The sequence below is a fragment of the Macaca fascicularis genome, chromosome 2 (assembly GCF_037993035.2).
Source record: "Macaca fascicularis isolate 582-1 chromosome 2, T2T-MFA8v1.1".
NCBI lineage: Eukaryota > Metazoa > Chordata > Mammalia > Primates > Cercopithecidae > Macaca > Macaca fascicularis.
This window is the reverse complement of record NC_088376.1, coordinates 4,110,073-4,128,759: the sequence shown is the minus strand read 5'-3', so window position 1 is coordinate 4,128,759 and position 18,687 is coordinate 4,110,073. Positions and strand designations below refer to the sequence as shown.

Below are 18,687 nucleotides of genomic sequence, written 5' to 3'. Positions count from 1 at the left end.
AGTCTTGTCTAAGGTTCAGTATTTAATTGAGCCTCTCATTAAATCAAAGTTTCTCTAACTAGGCACCATTGACATTTTGAGCGACATGATTCTTTGTTGTGGGGCTAGGGCTGTCCTGTGCACTGTAGGGTGTTTAGCAGCATCCTTGGCTTCTACCCACTAGATAGCAGTAGCAGCTCCTTAGTTATAATGACTAAAAATGTGATCAGACAGTGCCAATGTCCCTGGAGGGCAAAATTACCCCCAGCTAAGAACTACTGCATTAAATCAACATTGAAAAACTGACCCCCACCACTATTTCAGTAACTCTTGGGAAGTTCATTATGAGGCCAGGTACAGTGGCTCACACCTGTGATCCTAACACTCTGGGAGGCCAAGGCAGGTAGATCATCTGAGGTTGGGAGTTCGAGACCAACCTGGACAACACAGTGAAACCCTGTCTCAACTAAAAGTAGAAAAATTAGCCAGATGTGGTGGTGGGCGCCTGTAATCCCAGCTAATCGGGAGGCAAAGACAGGAGATTTGCTTGAATCTGGAAGGTGAAGGTTGCAGTGAGCTGAGATCGTGCCACTGCACTCCAGCCTGGGCAACAGAGCAAAATTCTGTCTCCAAAAAAAAAGAAGAAGTTCATTGTGATAGATAATGGATAGATAGCTAGGTAGATAGATACATAGATAGATATTCACACTTGGTTCACTTACATGAGATGAATTGAAGATATGTCTGCACTTAGTATCAATTCCTAAAGCAGAGTCACTTCTAGCTTAGTTTACATAGAAAGAATTTTCTAGGGATGGGCTGGTGGCTCATGCCTGTAATCCCAGCACTTTGGGAAGCCAAGGCAGGCAGATGGCTTGAGCCCAGGAGTTCAAGAGCTGCCTGGGCAACATGGAAAACCCCTGTCTCTACAAAAAACACAAAAATTAGGCAGGCACGGTGGCATACACCTGTAGTCCCAGCTACTTGGGGGGCTGAGGCAGGAGGATCACCTGAGCGCGGAAGGTTGAAGCTGCAGTGAGATGTGATTGTGATGCTGTACTCCAGGCTGGGCGACAGACTGAGAGACCCTGTCTCAAAAAAAAAAAAAAAAAAAGATTTGCCAAGAACTACAGAACTTCTTTTGAGAGAAATGGAGAGCTACAATAATAATAATAATAATAATAATAATAATAATAATAATAATCTGTTATCTCATTTGAGCCCAATAATCTATCAAAAATTAAATTATTATTATTTCATTTTTTAGATGAGGAAACTGAAGTCCAGAGAATAAAAATGGTCAACTTCCACACTAAATTCCAAATTCAGTGTTGATCCTTTCACAGCTAGGGAAAATGTGTCCCTTTCTCTCCCTGTCCCTGTCTCTATATAACCACAAATCCCTTCCTAGGTGATCCTCCCTGGCGAAGGAGTCCTAGAAAGCCAAGGACAGTCTTCTAAAGAGCCAACAGCCTAAATTGGCATTTAATCCAGCCAACATCTAGAAAATGGATTACTACTTCCCAGATTATGTTGTAACTTAATTAAAACTCACAAATTACTTTTAGATCTAGTTTCTCCTTTGAAAGGAATGTGGGGGATAGAGGAACAAGTTAGGGAACACTAGCAGGGGACAACCAGTCAAATCCAGAAGCAGGACATGGTCTTTACAGAAGGAGCAGGATTGAAAAAAAAGACAAATGGTCTGAACTCTTCTGAAGAGTCATTATCATGAAAATAAACAATCAAAAACAAAACCCTGGAGAGATGGTTTCAGAATAAAATAGACTAGCAAAATGTAATAATCAAATGTAATATGTGAACCTTGATTGGATCCTCGTAATGTGTAAAAGGAATTGTGTTGAAGGAATTCTTAGAATGAAGGGAATTTGAATGTGGCTGGATATGAGCATGGAGTCAGTTTGTTAAAGTTGTAAGAATCAAAATGGAGTCACTTGTGTTTAAAAACAAAACAAAACGAAAAACTGACAAATAGAGCCAGAGAAGGCTATGAAGAGAGAGTTCTCACACATAAGTGCCTGAAAACAAAAACAAAAACTATCGCAAAAGACTGCAAAAATTGCAACCTTGCATACAGGTCACCGGGGCCTCACACAAAAAATACTTCTGCCAGGACATCTGCCAAAACAACTGGCTGTTCAACCTCAGACTGGCGCCACCCTTGTTACTGATCTTCGTTGCCAAGGACAGTTATCTCAAAACAATTATATACTCCTCAGTTTTCCTTTAAAAACCTTTGTCTGCTTTAACCTTTACATAGTTCACTATGGCATGCATATTCCCCTTGCAATGATACATACCCAGATGAATATTTTTTTTTTAGAGTGCCTATCTCTATTTGATATTTAGGTCAACTAGTGTTAGTTTTGTGGTATAACAGGAAACTGTTATTCTTAAAAGATACAGGCTGAAAGTATTTTGGGATAAAGTGTCATGATAGCTGTAACTTTCAAATGGGTCAACAACAATGAAATGATGATAGGTAAAGTATTATATAGAGAGAAAATATTAACATTTTAAAAAATTTAAATGAAAGATGTATGGGAGTGTGCTGTACTGGTCTTCAGTTTCTCTGAATGTATGAAACATTTCCATAATAGAAAGTTGTGGGGAGCCAGGCATGCTGGCTCACATCTGTAATCCCAGCACTTTGGGAGGCCAAGGCAAGCGGATCACCTGAGGTCAGGAGTTTGAGACCAGCCTGGTCAACATAGTGAAACCCCTGTCTCTACTGAAAAATACAAAAATTAGCCAGGCGTGGTGGCAGGCACCTGTCATCCCAGCTACTCGGGGAGACTGAGGCAAGAGAATTGCTTGAACCTGGGAGATGGAGGTTGCAGTGAGCCGAGATTATGGCATTGTACTCCAGCTCTGTCTCCTTTTGAGACGGAGCAAGACTCCGTCTCAAAAAAAAAAAAAAGAAAAAAAAGAAAGTTGGGGGAAATGACCAAGCCTCCTTAATGCAGGGATTCTGAATGAGCAGTTCGTGGCTCACCTTGCAGGGAGCCCCAGGGTTGTGCTTTGAGGACGCTGTGGACTCCCTACAATGTCAGCAACTGCTGTGTGCACGTGGAGCTCTCCATTTCTCTCCAGAGAAGTCCTGTAGTTCTTGGCAAATCTTTTTCAAAGGGGTCCCATGACTCCAGAAACATTGAAGTCTTGAGGCTTGCCTGGAGATTTGAGGTCTGGAGGCTGCAGATGCATAATGAGATTTTTTGGACTGCAAGATATTTCTCTACTGTTCAAATCACGTGTTGGAGACGACTCCCTAAAGTCATAGGATCTCAAAACTGAAAGGAGCCTCAGGAATAACCTAGTTTTCAACACTGAAGAGAAGTTCTCAAGACTTTGTCAAAGGTCAGGCAATTAACTTAATGGCCACAGGAAAAGCAAAGTCCAGGTCTCCCCTCTGCTTCTTCAAAGAACCAGTTCTGTTGGTCCAATCACTTGAGTTCCTACATGAACCCCAAAAAACCAGTGAACATCCTTCTGCAGGCTACAAAGCACTACGATCTGCTTCCCTCCCTACCTCCTTCTCCTGACATCCCCTCCTCCTGTCCTGCTGTGGTTCACTCCTCGCCCACCACATGGTCTGCTTAGGGCTCCGACACAGCAAGCATGTGCCACCTTGGGCCTGCACCCTGGCTGCTCCCTCTCCTTGCTGCTCTTCCTCCCAGTACTTGTTTGGTTACTGCCCCATCTTCGTCAAGCCGCCCATATGATTTACCCTGACTGCCCTGTTTAACATTGTAACTGCCTCCGCCCCCACCCCCTACCCCACCACCAACACTCGGTTCCATGGCTTATTTTTCCCATATCATGTGTCACCTTCTAATACCCTATACAATTTGTCGGTTTTCTGCATTTGAATATAAGCTCCACCAGGGCAGAGATCTTTCTCATTTGCCAATATATCCCAAGAGCCTAGAGCAGGGCCTGGCCCAGAGAAGGTGCTCAATACTGAAAACTTTTTTTTTTTTTTTTTAAGGCAGAGTCTCACTCTGTCACCTAGGCTGGGGTGCAGTGGCACAATCTCGGCTCAGTGCAACCTCAGTCTCCCAGGTTCAAGCGTTTCTCCTGCCTCAGCCTCCTGCGTAGCTGGAACCATAGGCGTGCGCTGCCACATCCAGCTAATCTTTTTGTATTTTTATTAGAGATGGGGTTTCACCATGTTGGCCAGGCTGGTCTTGAACTCCTGACCTTAAGTGATCAGCCTGCCTTGGCCTCCCAAAGTGCTGGGATTGCACCATGCCCAGCCACAGTACTGAAAACTTGCTGAATGAATGAATGAATGAATGTTCTGTCTCTGAAAAGCAGAACGTGATTCCAATGTTAAGTCTCGATAAAGGGAACCACAAAGAGGCAAAAGAATTAGGCAGGAAAGGTTGGGGTAGTGGTTATACTAGATGCTTTACAGTTATTTATGTGGCAGGAATTAAACTCTTGGTTTGATAAAATACATGAAGGAGCATGTAACTGGTAGCTCAGCTCTGTTTTGCAAAGTGTCAGCCAGCACTTCTCTGTACACAAAACAGATTAGTAACATCTCTTTCTGCCAGAGGGCTTACATGTTGCAATTCTCTTGTAAAAAGTTTCTGAATATTTAATAGTTGAAGTTGAATGACTTCCTAATAGGGTGTTGATTTACTACATCACAGACATAATTAAGAGGCATCCATTCAGGTCTGTTGGGGTTAAGTTTAAAGCCCCAAAGCTAAGCTTTCCGAGCCAAGCAAATCAGAAAACAACAAGCACGGGATGCAGAGGAACATTCACACGCCAGCTGAAGCCTGCAGCTGTGTTTTCCCAAGATTCCCACCTTTGCTGCAGGCCCAGTGGGTGTCACCTTGTTCTGAGTGCGGGAGTGAAGCTAAGGTGAACCCACAGCGTTAAGCCCACGGTGGGGGACCCTGTGGTGGGGGGTCCCACAGTCACCCTGAAGTTTTAAGCTTGGGAAGGGAACGCTGACCTAGTATTTATGGCGGTGGTCTATTCTGATCTGCGAGTGTGGGTGTGGGTATTCATTACTAAATTTCACTGTAAACTGCCAGGAAGAAAATGTCAGCCTGTGGCAGCGAAACAGTCCATGTGTTTCCCTAGTAAAGACTTTCTCTCTTTTTTTTTTTTTTTTTTTTTTCCTGAGACAGGGTCTTGCTCTGTCGCCCAGGCTGGAGTGCAATGGCATAATCTTAGCTCACTGCAGCCTCCACCTCCAAGGCTCAAGTGATCCTCCCACCTCAGCCTCTTGAGTAGCTGGGCCTACAGATGTGTGCTACCACACACAGCTAATTTTTGTATTTTTTGTAGAAAGAGGGTTTTGCCATGTTGCCCAGGCTGGTGTCGAACTCTTAGACTCAAAGATCTGCCCACCTCGGCCACCCAAAGTGCTAAGATTACACGTATGAGCCGCCACTTCACCCGGCCTTTTTTTTTTTCTTGAGACAGAGTCTTGCTCTGTTGCCCAGGCTGGAGTGCAGTGGTGCAGTCATGGCTCACTGCAACCTCGACCTCCTGGGCTCCAGCGATCCTCCCACCTGAGCCTCCAGAGTAGCTGGGACTACAGGTGCACAACACCACACCTGGCTAATTTTTTGTACATATATATATACACACACACACAGTATATATATATATAATATGTATATACACAGTATATATATATAAAATATGTATATACACAGTATATATATATAATATGTATATACACAGTATATGTGTGTGTGTGTGTGTATATATATATATATTTTTTTTTTTTTTTCTGTAGAGAAGGGGTTTCGCCATGTTGCCCAGGCTGGTCTCAAACTCCTGAGCTCAAGCAGTCTGCCTGCCTCGGCCTCCCAAAGTGCTGGGATTACAGGTGCAAGCCACACACCTGGCCTCACTAGTGACTTTGCATTGCAAGTGTGCGTGCACCAGGCACACTCCCACCTCAGCGCCTTTGCACTTGCTGTGCCGTCTGCCTCTACCAGTAGCCCTACGGCTTGCTTCCTTACCTTTTTCAGGTCTTTGTTTAAATATCCCCTCCTCACTGAGGCCTACAGTTGAAATCCCTTCCCCTTGATACCGTTAGCCCCTTGTCCTGATCTGGTTTTTTTTTTTTTTTCCATAGCATGAATCACCATCTGCCGTATTATAGATGGTAGTTTATTTATTGTCTAGCTCCCCCTCCCCAGTAGAATGTAATGTCTACAAGGGCATTTTGCCCACTGTTCTCCATGTCTAGAACTTTACTGGCATATAGAATATACTCGAAAGATGTTTATCATTGAACAAACAACTCTTGCTCCACTCACAAAGTGTAAATGTGTCTCCCAACCTGTCCTGGCCCTGCTTAACGCTCGCCCTGATTATCCCCCATGGCGACAGCTTGCCTTCGTGGACTCCTGCCTGCTCCCTGTGCCACGATCCTGTGACATGAAACAGAATAGGTGCTTCATAAATGGGAGTGACACTAGGCGTGGTGGTATGCATCTGGAGTCCTAGCTACTCGGGAGGCTGAGGCAGGAGGATTGCCTGAGCCCAGGAGTTGGAGCTGTAGTGCACTTGGATAGCACCTATGGATAGCCACTGCCCTCCTCCAACCTGGGCAACATAGTGAGCCCTTGTCACTAAAAAAAAAAAAAAAAAAAAAAAAAAAAAAAAAAAAAAAGGTAGAAGAGAATAATTTGAATATCTCTAGCACAAAGAAAAGACAAATATTTAAGATAATGGATATCCCAACTACACAGATTTGATCTTTACAAATTATATGAATGTATTAAATTATCACAGCTGGTTGCAGTGGCTCACACCTGTAATCCCAGAGCTTTGGGAGGCCGAGGTGGGTGGATCATCTGCAGTCAGGAGTTCTAGACCAGCCTGGCAAACATGGTGAAACCCCATCTCTACTAAAAATACAAAAAATTAGCCAGGCGTGGTGGTGGCGCCTGTAATCCCAGCTTCTCAGGAGCTGAGGTGGGAGAACTGCTGGAACCCGGGAGGCAGAGGTTGCAGTGAGCTGAGACCGCACCACTGCTTTGTAGCCTGGGCAACAGAGTGAGACGCCATCTCAAAAAACTAATAATAATAAAACTATCGCATGTAACTCCCAAATATGTGCATCATTATGTATCAATAAAAATAAATAATATTAAATAAATAAATAAATAAATGTGAATAAATGACCGAGAGTAAGAATGATGCCCTCCCTCCGGCACCCTTGCACTGTGGTTCTCCAGCACCTGCTGCTTAGGTTCCTTCAGATGCCACCTGCTCTGGGAGCTATGCCGTGTTTCAGGATCTCAGTCACTGCCTTCAGCAGCCCACTATCTGATCCAAGCAGCCAAGGATTCTCTTCTGTCCCCAGTCACTCCTGTGCCCTCTTCCCTTTTAGGTTTTGCTACTGTCTTCAAACTTGAAGATTTGAGCTCCTGTGTCACCAGGTCACTCTCAGAGGCATCAGGACATGCCCTTCAAGTAAAGTCCAAATGAGCGATTAAACACTCTGGGCTTAATTTCTCAGTGTCCTCTCTCAAGAGCTAGAGTATTACTTGCATTTCTCATCTCCTTGAATCATCAGCGCCTAGTGCTATCATTTAAAATAGGGAAAGTTATGAACTGGGTTAAATATTATTATTATTATTATTATTATTATTATTTTTGAGATAGAGTGTCACTTAGTGCCTAGGCTGGAGTGCAGTGGCACAGTCTTGGCTCACTGCAACCTCTACCTGCCGAGTTCAAGCAATTCTCGTGCCTCAGCCTCCCAAGTAGCTGGGATTACAGGTGTTCACCACCATGCCTGTCTAGTTTTTGTGTTTTTAGTAGAGACGGGGTTTCACCATGTTGGCCAGGCTGGTCTCGAACTTAGGACCCCAAGTAATCCGCCTGCCTTGGCCTCCCAAAGTGCTGGGACTACAGGCGTTAGCCACCACACCCAGCCTCAAAAAATTTTTTATAAAGAAAAAAGAAAGAAACAAAGACGAATAAAATAGGGAAAGATTGGTAAGTCTTTTCCTTCCCAGGGCCTTAGTTTCCCTACCTGTAAAATATAGAGCATGATATTTTTGGAGTCTGTGAATCCACCAAGCACATTATCATCTTTGCATGGTGCTTTAAAGTATATGAAACATTTTTGACAAACGAGATCTTATTTAACACAAAAATGCCCAATAAATGTTTGCTAACAGGACCGATAATGATGATTCTGTGTGAGCTGAAAGAAGCCTGTTGAAGGTCAATGTGTCCTCTGTCATTAAGTCTAAGGACCAATTCAAGTTAAAACGAGTATGAGTCACTATATGTTAGAATTAATTTTGAATCCCTTAGTTTAATTCTTCCATGTTGTCAATGCCTGAGGGAAATGATCTAGCCACAGGTGCCAGCTCATAAGAAAGGGGAAGACCAGGCATGATGGCCCACACCTGCCATCCCATCATTTTGGGAGGCCGAGGCTAGCAGATCGCTTGAGGCCAAGAGTTTGAGACCAGCCTGTGCAACGTAGGGAGACCCTCATCTCTACCAAAAAGTAATTAGCCAGGCACGGTGGTGTGCACCTGTAGTCCCAGCTATTTGAGAGACTGAGGCAGGAGGATCATGTGAGCCTAGAAGTTCGAGGCTGCAGTGAGCTATGAATGCACCACTGCACTCCAGCCTGAGCAACAGAGTGAGACTTTGCCTCAAAAATTAAAAAATAAAATAAAGAGAGAGAGAGGACACCATCTCTATGGTACTGTTTAGCTGTGTTACGTAACTGGTATTTTATTTGGAAAAAAAACCAAAACTCCTGCAAGGGGCTCATTTCCTCGGATCAAATGTGTTCCAGGTGTTGGTATGCATTCGGCACGCGCATTCTTCAGCCCCGGTTGTTCTGTTTTATTTTATGTAAAACTCCATTTCAAAATGCAGGTCTTCCCAGAAGAGTGTGTGCCCATTCTCCTTCAGGCTGTGCTGAGTGGAAGGTGCTAAACACCTGCCTGAGGCCAGGTGCAGGCCACACACCTGGGCAGGTACACTCCACCGCCTACCCCCAAGTGCACCCTCTGGGTAAACACAAGCTCTGCTGGGCCCCAGCCACCACCAAGGGTCTGGTTTCACTGTTGCTAAGGATAGTGAACTTTTTAAAACAACCTTCCCTTTCTTCTCTAATCTGGTAGAAAAACAAAAGCCCAGTCAGGAACCAATCAAGTGGAAGAGAGTGCGGCTAAATAAAATAAACATTGCACTTGACTTTCTCTGACACCAGTTCCCAGAATCTCTTGAGTCACCCGTGGGAGGATCCATGCAGAGGTTGTTTTGGAGAGCCTCGCCAAGGGGTCTCTTGCCGGGCCTGAGGTCCAACATTTAAGGGAGCAGGAAGAAAGAAGAAGGAGGTTTCTTCTTCTCATATTGCTTCCTCTTCACATCACCTCCCCCTGAACCTCAAGAACAGGGCTGGGTACAATGGCTCGTGTCTGTAATCCCAGTGCGTTGGGAGGCTGAGGCAGGAGGATCACTTGAGGCCAGGAGTTTAAGACTAGCCTGGGCAACATAGTGAAACCCCTCCTTTTCTACTTTAAATTTTTTTTTTACAGGCGAGGTGCGGTGACTCACGCCTATAATCCCAACACTTCGGGAGGCCAAGGTGAGCAGCTCACTTGAGCTCAGGAGTTCGAGACCAGCCTGGGCAACATGGCAAAATCCCATCTCTACAAAAAATACAAAAATTAGCCAGGCATGGTGGTGCACACCTGTAGTCCCAGGTACTTGGAGGCTGAGGTGGGAGGATCACCTGAGCCTGGAAGGCAGAGATTGCAGTGAGCCAAGATTGTATCACTGCACTCCAGCCTGAGTGACAGTGAGACTCTGTCTCAAAAAAGGAAAAAAGAAAAGAAATTAAAATTAAATAAATTTTTAAAATATTTTTTTCTTTTTCTTTGTTTCTTTTTTTTCTTTTTCTTTTTTTTTTTTTTTTTTACTAAGAAGGCTCCTAAGAGCCAGGCTATTAGCACCATCATCCCTTTCAAGTGCTATATAGTGATCAGGTGAAACTGGAGAACGTCTGAGTTGGGAGAGAATTCTAAGATCTCAAGTGTAAAAGCTTAATCTCACTGACTGAAAACTGAAGTCCAGAAAAGGAAAGAGGTTTTTGGCAAGGGACACAGCCAACTGGTGGCAGAGCTGACAATAGAACCCAGGATCCTTTTGACACCCCCCACCCCACATACACACACCCTCCCAAAGTGTGATCTCGCTCCAAAAAACTAGCTTCTCTCCGAGTTTTCGCGTTTCTATCAGAAGCCCCCTCATCCTTTTTTTTTCTCCCCCTTTATGGCTATCTATATTCTACAGGAAGGACAGAAGCCCTTTTCTTCTCAGGGAATAAGATTGGGAATCTTGGCCGGGTGCAGTGGCTCACGCCTGTAATCCCAACACTTTGGGAGCCAAGGTGGGCAGATCCCCTGAGGTCAGGAGTTCGAGACCAGCCTGGCCAGCATGATGAGACCTCATCTCTGCTAAAAATACCAAACTAGCCGGGCGTGGTGGCGCATGCCTGTAATCTCAACTACTCAGTAGGCTGAGGCAGGAGAATTGCTTGAACCTGGGAGGCGGAGGTTGCAGTGAGCCGAGATTGTGCCACTGCACTCCAGCCTGGGCCATAAGAGTGAAGCTCCGTCTCAAAATAATAATAATAATAATAATAATAAATAAAAAGATTGGGAATCTTGGAGACTAAAAGAAAAGGGCAAATAAGTAAAGAAAAAAGAAGAGATTGGGAATCTGAGAGTCATTCTTAATTGTTTTTCTTCTCCCATGTGTGCAAGTAATGAATCCTGTTGAGGCTTACTTTAAAATATCTTACTCTCTATTCCACCCTAGCCTTCAGTCCGTGCCTCCTGCTATCCCCTACCTTTGACCTCTCTCCAGGCCACCTGGTAGATAGCTTACATTGATGATAATTTACAGTTGCCATACACGTACATGGCATCACTGTACTGTGTTCTACATGTGTTATTTTATTCCCTTAAAAGACCCCATAAGCTGGATGCTTTTATTACCCCCATTTTATAGATGAAGAAACTGAGGCTCAGTGCAGTTAAATAATATTTGTAAGATCTCACAGCAAGCAAGGAGTAGAACTGTGATTTTATTTATTTATTTATTATTTTTTTGAGACAGAGTCTTGCTCTGTCACCCAGGCTGGAATGCAGTGGTGTGATCTCACCTCACTGCAGCCTCCGCCTCCCAGGTTCAAGCAATTCTCCTGCCTCAGCCCTCAAGTAGCTGGGATTACAGGTGCCTGCCACCACGCCCGGCTAATTTTTGTATTTTTAGTAGAGACGGGGTTTTGCCATGTTAGCCTCGAACTCCCAACCTCAGGTGATCTACCCACTTCAGCCTCCCCAAGTGCTGGGATTAAAGGGGTGAGCCACTGCGCCTGGCCAGAACTGGGATTTTAGAAGAACCAAGTGGTCTGGTGCCAAAATCCAAACTCCCAACTACTATACCATATTGCGTTTCTCTGAAGCACCAATATGACCATGTCACTCCTGTGCTCAAGTATCTTCAGTGGCTCCCTTCTGACTGTGGTTGCTCAAATTCCTAGTTGGGCATTAACGGCTCTTCTGTGGTTTGCCTCTCCCTCTCCTGCAGGTAAGTTAATGAACTTTGTTGTGCCTCAGATTCCTCATCTACCACTTGAGTTGTGATAATACCCTCTTATGAGGCTGTCATGAGGATGAAAGGAGGTCACTCAGCACAAAGTGACACAATTGGTGTTAGTGATCATTTAGTCACCGTTGTACTGTTTCTCACAACTTACTTAGAGGACCCCTCTGGGCAGAATGTTGCTGCAAATAAACAGTGCTTGTTGCTACACTTGTTGAATGCGAATGTAATTTTTCCCTTCCTAGAAATGTTCCCCACTCCCATATGCCAACATCTCCAAATCCTTCCAAACCCAACCATCCTGCAATCACTCTACTTCAGTAGCCCTGCCCCCCGCCCCAGCCTCCCCCTTCTACTAATTGAAACTCCCGGGACACTTACTCTTTTTTTTTGAGGCAGAGTCTTGCTCTTTCACCTAAGCTGGAGTACAGTGGCGCCATCTCAGCTCACTGCAACCTCCACCTCCCAGGTTCAAGTGATTCTCCTGCCTCATTCTCCCGGGTAGCTGGGACTAGAGGCTCGCACCACCATGCCCAGCTAATTTTTGTATTTTTAGTAGAGATGAGGTTTCATCATTTTGGCCAGGCTGGTCTCGAGCTCCTGACCTCAAGCGATCTGTCCACCTCAGTCTCCCAAAGTGCTGAGAGTACAGGCGTGAGCCACCAACGCCTGGCCTCAGGGACATTTATTCTCATCATCCTTTTTTGTCCACACCACTATTTATTTGCTCATGTGTTAAACATTTATCCAGTGCTTACTCTGATAATAACAATACCTGCACAGACAGTCCCCGAGTTAATGGTGATTGACTTAATGATATTTTCAGTTGACGATGGGTTTGCAGGGATGTAACCCCATCTTACACTTGCTTGGTTATTTTTTCTTTCTTTTTTTTTTTTTTCCCCCCCTTTCTGTGGAGAACGGGGTCTTGCTGTATTGCCCAGGCAGGTCTTGAACTCCTGGGCTCAAGCTATCCTCCCGCCTTCTCCTCCCTAAGAGTCAGGATTACAGGCGTGAGCCTGTATTTTCAGACGCTCCCTCATCCTTTTTCTTCCCCCTTTATGGCTATCTTCCACAGGAAGGACAGAAGCCCTTTTCCTCTCAGTGAATAAGATTGGGAATACTTGGCCGGCCCCAGCGGCTCACACCTGTAATCCCAGCACTTTGGGAGGCTCAGGTGGGCAGATGCCCTGAGGTCTGGTGGATGTAACCCCACCTTAAGTCAAGGAGCATCTGTATTTGACTTGATACTTTACGAAGCGCTCCATACCACAGCTCTGCGTCTGTAAATCCTCACAAAAGCCTTGGAAGGGATTCCCATTTTTAGGCTGCCCTAGTTTTACCAGCTGGTGGTAAACTCTGGTGTCAGCACCAGGGTTCCTGGGGATCCAGAGGTGATGCTGACAGGACCCCCGTCTTTAGGACATGTATTGCTGGGTCTGTCCCACAGACCATGGCCGACGGATGAAATGAGTACTCAGACAGGGGTATGCGGTGTAAGAGCAGCTGGGTGACTGCCTGGCTCTTGTGTCCGGAGAGCAGCCTGAGAGCTGGAGCTGCTTTGCTTTTCTTCAGTGCAGGCACAATGACGAAAACCTGGAGCCAACACAACCTGCAGGTAATTAACATTTATCGTTCCCCTTTCAGGGAACACGATGCACATGGATGATCAATGGTCAGTTCCTGGTCAATGTAAGTAAACAAGCCTGTTTAAGATAAATTCCCCCACACTGCCTTGTACTACTCCCTTGCCCTCTGCCTTAAGGTTATAGAACAGCTGCCTTCTGCTATTCTTCCCCGAGGCTCTGCAGAACCTTCTGACCTTTCAGAAGGTTTGCGTCCTTTCTCTCTATAGTTTTTCCACCACTCTGACGAATCCCCCACAATGTATCGCTTTGTATGCAAAGCCAGGCCTGTCCATGCAGGGTGACAATCCAAGGTAGACAGTGGCAAAATCTGGTGGAGGCATCAGAGACAGTGCCATCAGTTCGCTGGAACAAGCGTATCAAGGAGCCTGGCAGATCTACACTTTACCAGACAGTGCCCATGGCCAACAGGGCAGGCCCTTGCTGCAGAGAAACACTCAGAAATCAAAACTCCTTGCTCTGCTGTCACGGACCTCTCCAGGAGATCCTCAGTGTCATCAGAAGCTGAAAAAGCAGTGCTGAGAAATGTAGCCTGCCATCTTTCCAGCTAAGGGAGGTGGCCCATTCAACCCTGGGTTGTCCTCTGCAAATGTACTGCTACAGGTCGCATGGCACCATCTTCTGATTGCAATTGGCTTTCCTGAGGGAGTGAACTGACTGAAATGGGATGGTAATAAGTTGCTAGGTTATTTTCCACTTTTTAGTTTATGAGGCTTATTGATTTTGCTTTAACATTAACTACTGCCTTCCTTTTAAGGAGCTGGTGAGGCAGAGCATGGCAGCAGGTTGAGGGTGGGGAAGTGGCACCACCTCCTTTTGGGGAGGATTTGGGAGGGTGAAAAGCACCCTCATCTTCTCAGCTGTGTGTGAACAAACCACCTGTCAAGGTGGGTCCTTCGTCTATAGGAGGATGATGTCAGCCCTTCAGGGAGGTCTGTTTTCTTCCTCCATTTCCCAACCCCTTCATTATCATTCCTTCCACAACAGAGTAAGTTTCTTGAGCAAAGCAGCAATATCTAGCAATTTTAGATAGACATTTACCTTTTGACCTAGAAATCTCACTTCTACGAATCCATCCTGAAGACACTCTCAGCTGGATGTGGTCGCTCATGCCTGTGATCCTAACACTTTGGGAGGCTAAAGCAGGAGAATCACTTGGGCTCAGGAGCTCAAGACCAGCCTGGGCAACATAGCAAGACCCTATCTCTACAAAAAAAAAAAGATAAAAAAACACAGTCAAAAATTCAAAAATTAATCAATATACATAAGGCCATTTATTACAGAAACATTGGTAGTAGCAAAAGACTGGAAATAACTCAATGCCCTTCAATAGGGAACAGAGTAAATAAGCTAGGATGCCTACGCATAATGGAGTGCCATGCAGCTTTGAAAGGAAATGAGGCATATTTCTGTGTTCTATGTTGTGATCGCCAGCATATAGCCTAATGAGTAAAAAGCCAGGTGAAGAAAATTCTGATAGTATGCTATCATTGGGGGGGAATATGAATATACTGGTATATCACATAGGAGGAGATAGGGAATAGAGTGAGAGGATTGGGATAGAAGCTAGACTTTTCTAAATATAACTTGTTTTATAGATTTATGTTGGAAGTTTGTGGATATAGTACTTTAGAAAAGTATAAAACAAAATTAGACTTGACAAAATGTAAAAGTCAATCTGTTAAGTTGGTGGTGTAACTACACAGTGAGAAACTATTGCAAATGACCTTAACACTCAGGAATTCCACTGTATATTCCTAATGGGAGATCCCCTCATGACCAAACTCAAACCCAGTCCAACCGAATCAAAAAACCTTCTAAAATATGTGAAACTGTTTTGAGTAATGAAGTGAGAAGTGTGGCAGTGTTGGTGATACGGCTTGGCTGTGTCCCCACCCTGACATCATCTTGAATCGGAACTCCCACAATTCCCACATGTCGTGAGAGGAACCCCGTGGGAGGTGACTGAACTGTGGGTGTGGGTCTTTCCTGCGCTCTTCCCATGATAGTAAATGACAAGATCTGATGATTTTAAAAATGGTTTCCCTGCACAAGCTCACTCTCTTGCCTGCCACCATCTACGTAAGATGTGACTTGTTCCTCCTTGCCTTCCACTGTGATTGGGAGGACTCCCCAGCCATGTGGAAGTATAAGTCCATTAAACCTCTTTTTCTTCCCGATCTCGGGTATGTCTTTATCAGCAGCGTGAAAATGGACTAATACAGTAAATTGGTACTAATAGAATGGGGTGCTGCTGAAAAGATACCCAAAAATGTGGGAGCAACTTTGGAACTGAGTTATCAGATAGAGGCTGGAACAGTTTGGAGGGCTCAGAAGAAGACAGGAAAATGTGGGAAAGTTTGGAACTTCCTAGAGACTTGTTGAATGGCTTTGACAAAAATGCTGATAGTGATGTGAACAATAAGGTCCAGGCTGAGGTGGTCTCAGATGGAGATGAGGAACTTGTTGGGAACTGGAGCAAAGGTGACCCTTGTTATGTTTTAGCAAAGAGACTGGTGGCATTTTGCTCCTGCCCTAGAGATTTGCGGAACTTTGAACTTGAGAGAGATGATTTAGGGTATCTGGTGGAAGAAATGTCTAAGCAACAAAGCATTCAAGAGGTGACTTAGGTGCTATTAAATGCATCCAGTTTTATAAGGGAAGCAGAGCATAAAAGTTCAGAAACTTTGCAGCCTGACAGTGTAATAGAAAAGAAAATTCTATTTTCTGAGGAGAAATTCAAGCTGGCTGCAGAAATTTGCATAAGTTATGAGGACCCGAATATTAATCTCCAAGACAATGGGGAAAATGTCTCCAGGGCATGTCAGAGGTCTTCATGGCAGCCCCTCCCATCACAAGCCCAGAGTCCTAGGAGGAAAAAATGGTTTTGTGGGCCAGGCCCAGGGACTCCGTGCTGTGTGCAGTCTAGGGACTTGGTGCCCTGCATCCCAGCTACTCCAGCTATGACTGAAAGGGCCCAAGGTACAGCTCAGGCCATGGCTGCAGAGGGTGCCAGCCTCAAGCCTTGGAAGCTTCCATGTGATATTCAACCTGTGGGTTCACAGAAGTCAAGAATTGAGGTTTGGGAACCTCTGCCTAGATTTCAGAGGATGTATGGAAACGCCTGGATATCCAGGCTGAAGTTTGCTGCAGGGACAGGGCCCTCATGGAGAACCTCTGCTAGGGCAGTGTGGAAGGGAAATGTGGAGTTGGAGTGCCCACACAGAGTGCCAACTGGGGCACCACCTAGTGCTGTGAGAAGAGGGCCACTGTCCTCCAGACCCCAGAATGGTAGATCCACTGACAGCTTGCACCATGTGCCTGGAAGAGCTGCAGACACTCAACACCAGCCCACGAAAGCAGCCAGGAGGGAGGCTGTACCCTGCAAAGCCACGGGGGCTGAGCTGCCCAAGACCATGGGAACCCACTTCTTGCATCAGCGTGACCCGGATGTGAGACATAGAGTCAAAGGAGATCGTTTTGGAGTTTTAAGACTTAACTGCCCTGCTGGATTTCGGACTTGTATGGGGACTGTAGCACCTTTGTTTTGGCCAATTTCTCCCATTTGGAATGGCTGTGTGTACCCAGTGCCTGTACCCCCATTGTGTCTAGGAAGTAACTAACTTGCTTTTACAGGCTCCTAGGTGAAAGGAATGTGACTTGTCTCAGATGAGATTTTGGACCATGGACGTTTGAGTTAATGCTGAAATGAGTTAGGACTCTGGGAGACTGTTTTTGGGAAGGCACGATTGGTTCTGAAAAGTGAGAACATGAGATTTAGGAGTAGGAGGGACCAGGGGTGGGATGATATGGTTTGGCTGTGTCCCCATCGAAATCTCATTTTGAATCGTAACTCCCACAATTCCCATGTGTCATTGGATGAACCCAGTGGGAGGTGATTGAATTACGGGGGCGGGTCTTTCCTGTGTGGTTCTCATGATGGTGAATGAGTCTCACAAGATCTAACCGTTTTAAAAGTGGGAGTTTCCCTGCACAAGCTGTCTCTCTTGCCTGCTGCCATTCATGTAAGATGTGACTTACTCCTCCTTGCTTTCCACACGATTGGGAGGCCTCCCCAGCCATGTGGGACTGTAAGTCCATTAAACCTCTTTTTCTTCCCAGTCTCAGGTATATCTTTATCAGCAGTATGAAAACAGACTAATACAGTTAGTAAGACTGTTTGCATGTATTATAGGATAAAGCAATGAGTAATTATTTTGTTTTAAAAAGTGGGATGTTTTATATCCCAGGTATGGGTATAAGATCAATAAAGGTAAGTAGAAACATTTTAGTCTTACCTAAATTTGAAATAGAACTATTCGTAAGAACCCATAAAGTATTTTCTTGTAACAAATTATTTCTAGAAACCATCGTCAATTCAAAAGCAAGCATTTCTTGCACACAGTATATGATCTCTAAATGCCATTTACTAAAAGAAAGCAGGGCTCCTGAGAAAAATGGCTGATTCCAGATCTGGGCTCCTGGGAAAGAAATGTACAAGATGAGCCTGGAACATCATATTATACACCAGATAGTTAAGCATGTATCAAGGACAATAGGGTGATTTCAAAAGACAAATGCCAGATATTATGTGCCTCTGATGAAAAGCATTAGTCATGAAGTAGTCTTGCCAAAATCCCTAACCTAAATCTGATCAGCTACTCTAAATCCAACTTCTAGTTTACAGGAAATGTCAAGGACAGAGAACATGTTAAATCATACTGTTGGTTGCAATCACCAAAATTACTGCAGTGGCTCACGCTTATAATCCCAGCACTTTGGGAGGCCAAGGAGGGCAGATTGCTTGAGCCCAGGAGTCTGAAACCAGCCTGCGAAATACAGTGAGACCCCCAGGAGTCTGAAACCAGCCTGCGAAATCTAGTGAGACCCCCATCTCTACAAAAAATTGAAAGATTCACCAGGCATGGTGACATGCACCTATGGTCCCAGTTACTCTGCAGACTGAGGCAGGAGGATCGCTTGACCCCAGGAGTTTGAGGGTCCCTTGAGCCATGATTGTGCCACTGCACTCCAGCCTGTGTGACAGAACGATACCCTGTTTCAAAAAAAAAAAAAATTATCACAAAGACTTAGGTGCCTATAGTCCCAGCTACTCAGGAAGATGAGGCTGGAGGATGGCTTGAGCCCAGGAGTTCCAGTTCAGACTGGGCAACATAGTAACCCCATCCCTTAAAAAAACAAAACAAAACAAAACAGACTCAGTCAACTTGAAGAGGCCCCCACTAACCAAAGAATAGGATAATTTGAGCATCAATAAGAATTATAACTGTGATGAATTGAAGCTCATCAAATATGTTTAAAACCATGAATTCATGCTTTTTTTAAAAATTAAATCTATTGGTCACTTTTGGTGGGTGCTAGGGATCCATTTGTTATTTTGAAAATTGGCAAATAA

At 44.8% G+C, this 18,687-nt stretch overlaps 1 protein-coding gene across 5 annotated transcripts in view; it reads left to right on the top strand.

Moving 5' to 3' along the window:
* The window catches only part of LOC102136152 (uncharacterized), a 92,855-nt gene that overhangs the window by 16,430 nt on the left and 57,738 nt on the right, over nt 1-18,687 (top strand). For 3 of the 5 annotated variants that reach the window (XR_012430566.1, XM_065539703.2, XM_065539702.2), the window contains one exon: nt 13,273-13,317. Coding sequence is in view for 3 of the 5 variants with exons in the window: in XM_065539703.2 (XP_065395775.1) it covers nt 13,273-13,317 (45 nt within the window). In the remaining 2 variants the exon portion in view is untranslated. Of the gene's footprint in view, nt 1-9,551; nt 9,706-13,272; nt 14,529-18,687 lie in introns of those variants that run through there. The other 2 variants (XR_012430567.1, XM_074030765.1) reach the window with 2 other exon arrangements.